General features: G+C 45.1%; 1 protein-coding gene across 1 annotated transcript; it reads right to left on the minus strand.

The window, feature by feature from the left end:
* Positions 1–584: 584 nt before the first annotated feature.
* LOC131749652 (melanoma antigen preferentially expressed in tumors-like) lies at positions 585–3,277 on the minus strand. The gene is made up of 3 exons (XM_059051584.1): positions 2,988–3,277; positions 1,931–2,257; positions 585–1,098 (listed from the first exon to the last, which is right to left on the minus strand). The coding sequence occupies exons 1-3, from the start codon at positions 3,275–3,277 to the stop codon at positions 585–587; spliced, it is 1,131 nt and encodes a 376-aa protein (XP_058907567.1).
* Positions 3,278–4,224: the final 947 nt, after the last annotated feature.

Consider the following 4,224-nt stretch of genomic DNA (forward strand, 5'->3'; position numbering starts at 1 on the left):
ATGTGTGTGGAATAAGGAATAACTGAGCCAGGGGTCTGAGACCTGGGAAATCAGGCAGCAATATGCTGATGAAGATACCAGTAGGTAGTGGGTATAGTTTGTTTGTTTCCTTTGAGTTGCATATAGTTTCTCATAAGCCACCTGAGGTAAACAGGAACACAAGAAGTTTGCAGGTCCCTAGAGGGTAAAATTATTCAACAACTACCACCTCTAGGAAGAGTTTCACTTGATCTGACTTGTGTCAAGTGCCCATAAATGGATAAGTGAACCAATCAGTGTGGATAAGGAAACGATGTACCATGACTGGGTCACCTTACATCACATACCCAACACTGTTGTTGGTAAGGAGAAGATGTAGAGGGCAGTGGGCAAGAGATCCAGAGGACCATTCAAATTCCTCTATTTTCTTTTTAATGTTCCCCTTTTATAGAGATCAGTTTACAGACCCAGTGTTCCTAGCCCCACTTACCTAGAACAGTAGAACTTTACATGTGCCTCTACAAACTTGTGTTTCAGGCAAAAAAAAAAGTGAATGCTTTAATGGCCACACATCAGTGTTGAAACACCTCCTTGTACTGTGGAAATCACTCTGAACAAGAGACCCAGTTCATGTCTTCCCTCTGTGCCCTGTGCAGCATCTCCTCCAACTGAGCCTGAACTTCAGCAAGTTTCTGTCGGTCCAAAGTGTCAGGAAAATTCCATTCCTCGTAGCAATGGACAGGGACAGGATAAGTCACATACTTCAGCATCATCAACGGTGTCAAGTGCTGCAGAAAGCTCTTGAGCACAGGCATCGTAATGGGATTGTGGGCAAAGCTAAGGACACGGAGGTGGGTACAGTGGCTCAGGGCTGGGAGGATGGCAGAGAGAGTAGAATCAGTTATCGTACAATTATTTATCTCCAGATGTTGCAGGGTGCTTGAGACCTTCTCCAGCAGAGTCTGGAAGGGCTCATAGACTTCTGAGAAGATGTGGTTGTTACTGAGACTCAACACTCTTAGGCGGGTGGCCTGAGAGCTCTGAGACAGGACAGTGACATCTCTGTGAGAAAGGCTACAGAACGGAAGACACAGTGCATCCAACTGAGGTGGCAAAACTCTATAGAGAGAAAAAATTAAGGTTATTTCAGAAGAATGAGGGCAATGAGCCCCAAATTATAGGTACCTAAGGTTCTGGAATAAATTACTGTGTCCATGGCTGCAATTGGTGGTAAACAATGTGGACTTTGGGATCAGACTTTATAGATTTGTGACCCTGAGTAGTTACTTTATCACTCTGAGGTAAAGGGTTTTAATCTTGAAAATGTGCACAACAGTAATTATTATACAGAACTGCGGGAAACATTAAGTGAAGAAATTGCATGCACTTAGTATATATGACATAATCAGTCTTGGATCTGATTCACTTATTTGGCGAGGATGGGTCTGGGAAAGCAGCCAACTGAAGGTATCCTTTGACTAGTTCCCAGATGACAAGCTCTCCATTCAGGGTCTAAGCCTTGGGGGAAATACAGGAGCAAAATTATCTGGCAGTGTTAACTATTGGGGCCCATCCATGGGCATGTGCATTAGTCCTATAGCTTAATGTTCCTCCATCTGAATGCCTCCTGTTCCTCTGTAGAGAGATGTAAAGTCCAATAGGAGAAGGACTGAGTGTTTTTCACCAATATATTTACAGACTTATTATAGTGTCTGCCCACAGTCACTGAATGAATGAATGAATGAATGAGCACAGCTTCCTTTTCTAACCTCATCTGCAGCTCACCATAAGGTACCCCTCTCTCCCGCAGCTAGGTTCAATCGCCCAGCAGTGCCTATGCTGAGGCAAAAATGTAAATGAGTTACAAGGAGCTTAGGAAGATCCAAGCATGGTCTCTTCTGTCTTAACAATGAGGTGTTCACGGAACCCAGGTTCCTCCCCACCCCCTCACCTGAGCAGTGTGTGCAGTTGATCTGTGAAGCAGAAGAAAGACAAGCTGAGCTCATGGAGATTGTCCAGCCGCCGAAGGCAGAGGAGAAAAGATCTGATTTTCCTTCTCTTATAAGTTTTAAAGAGGATGTTACACAGAGAAAGGCTGTTCAGGTGGATCACCCGAGGCAAAAGGGTGATGACTTCATTCAGATTAGCCTGATCTATTTCCAGGTGATTAATGCACCCCAGATCCAGAAACTGCAGGATAGCTTTGTGGGCCGACATTCTATCGATTTGCAAATCTCTGCAGCAGAGGTGCAAGGACCCAAAGTTCTGCTGAACTTTACTACAAAGGAAAGAGAGGAATTGCTGTGTTCTCAAGGTACTATTGAGGGAAATATCCACTAGTAATTCCATGCGTTCCTGTGCTAACTGACGCTCAGACCCTGAATTACCAATACCAAGGCACCTGACACTCTGCTGAGCTTCTTCTATTGTAAGGATAGAGTGCTGAGTGTATGTGCATGACTGAAAACAGAAAGGGAATGCGGTCCCAATTTCAGTGCATATTATCTCACAGTCCAGGTAACTCCTTAAATCTAGGATCCTCAGTTTGGGTCCCCTGTAAGGAAAGGAAGAGACAGAACACATGAGAGATAATGGATTTTAATATAACTCAGCAAGATCAATGATGAGAAGCAGGGACAGAACACTTTAACCCTGGTTTTCACTTCATTGCCATTCACCAAGAAGTTCTTTCCACACAAATGCAGCGTCTTTCATCCTTTCCCCACCCTCTCCTTCACCTCCGGTCTTTCCCTATCTCAATGTCCATGTTCTACTTCTGTGTAATCACACTCAATTCCATTCATAGTGTCCTCAAACACCTCTATTCTATAATCAACTCTATAAGGTAATGGAGTCCCGAAGGTGACCCCAACTGCTGACCAACAGCTCTGCAGAGACTGTAGTATTTACCATTGGCTACTGTTGGGAGACGGTTAGGTATTCCCCTGCCCCAGGCTACAGCATATGCTCCTGCTGACTCCCTGTGTCTCTACTGGTCAGAGACTTACCAAGAGGAAGAGTTCTGGGCAGGGAGGATCTGCAGACCATCAATCATGGCTTCCAAGATGTCATAGTATGCCTCTTGTGTGTTCAATGACCCAATATGAAGACAGCGAAAAGGCCAAACCCTCACCATTGCCTTTACCATCATCTTGTGTCCACCCGAGAAGGAGGCTTTGAACAATGGAACAAAGAGGTCTCTTGGGATTTCGTCCAGGGCATGGATAGCTGCAGGCTCATTATTCAGCAGACTCTTTGCAGCAAGCTCTAGGAGTGTGACTGTGGTCTTTTGGTCCATCTTCAACAACCTGCTTCAGAGTGGAGAATATTTAGAAATTCTGAGAAGTTATCTATAGTCACTTGTTTGCTTCCACGGTTAGCTATGGACAAAATACTTATTGAATAAGTATGTGGTGAATCACAGGGCCAACTCAAGTGACCTCTATTATAGGAATAGAATGAAAATGGAATTGTGTGTATATTTAATTATATATGTGTACACACACACGCACAAGCGAGCACACACACACTTACGTGAGATAAATTGCCATTAGAAATCAGAGGTACATTCACAGAAGACAATGCTGACCACCTAGATGCCTTCCTCAAATTATTTCCTCCTGTGGAGCTTCAAGATGGCAGAAGAGTAAGACATGGAAATCACCTTCCTCCCCACAAACACATCAGAAATACATCTACATGTGGAACAACTCCTACAGAACACCTAATGAATGCTGGCAGAAGTCCTCAGACCTCCTAAAAGGAAAGAAACTCCCCAAGGACCTCGGTAGGGTAAAAGAAAAAATAAAAAGCAGAGACAAAAGAATAGGGATGGGATCTGCACCAGAGGGAGGGAGCTGTGAAGGAGGAAAGGTTTCCACACACTAGGAAGCCCCTTTGTGGGTGGAGACTGCTGGCGGCAAGGGTGAGAGCTTCGGAGCCATGGAGGTGAGTGCAGCAACAGGGGTGCAGAGGGCAAAGCAGAGAGATTCCCGTACAGGGGATAAGTGACGACCAGCACCCGAGAGGATTGTCTGCTCACCCTCCAGGTTGAGTGGGGCCTGGGAGCTGAGGCTCGGACTTTGGGTTTCAGATACAAGGGAGAGGACTGGTGTTGGCTGTATGGAAACAGCCTGAAGGGGAATAGTGTGCTAAGGCTAGCGGAAAGGGAGTCTGGGAAAAAGTTTTGAGTTGCCGAAGAGACAAGAGACTTTTTCTTGCCTCTTTATTTTCTGGTGCATGAGG

This window comes from Kogia breviceps, unplaced genomic scaffold (genome assembly GCF_026419965.1).
Source record: "Kogia breviceps isolate mKogBre1 unplaced genomic scaffold, mKogBre1 haplotype 1 scaffold_245, whole genome shotgun sequence".
NCBI lineage: Eukaryota > Metazoa > Chordata > Mammalia > Artiodactyla > Physeteridae > Kogia > Kogia breviceps.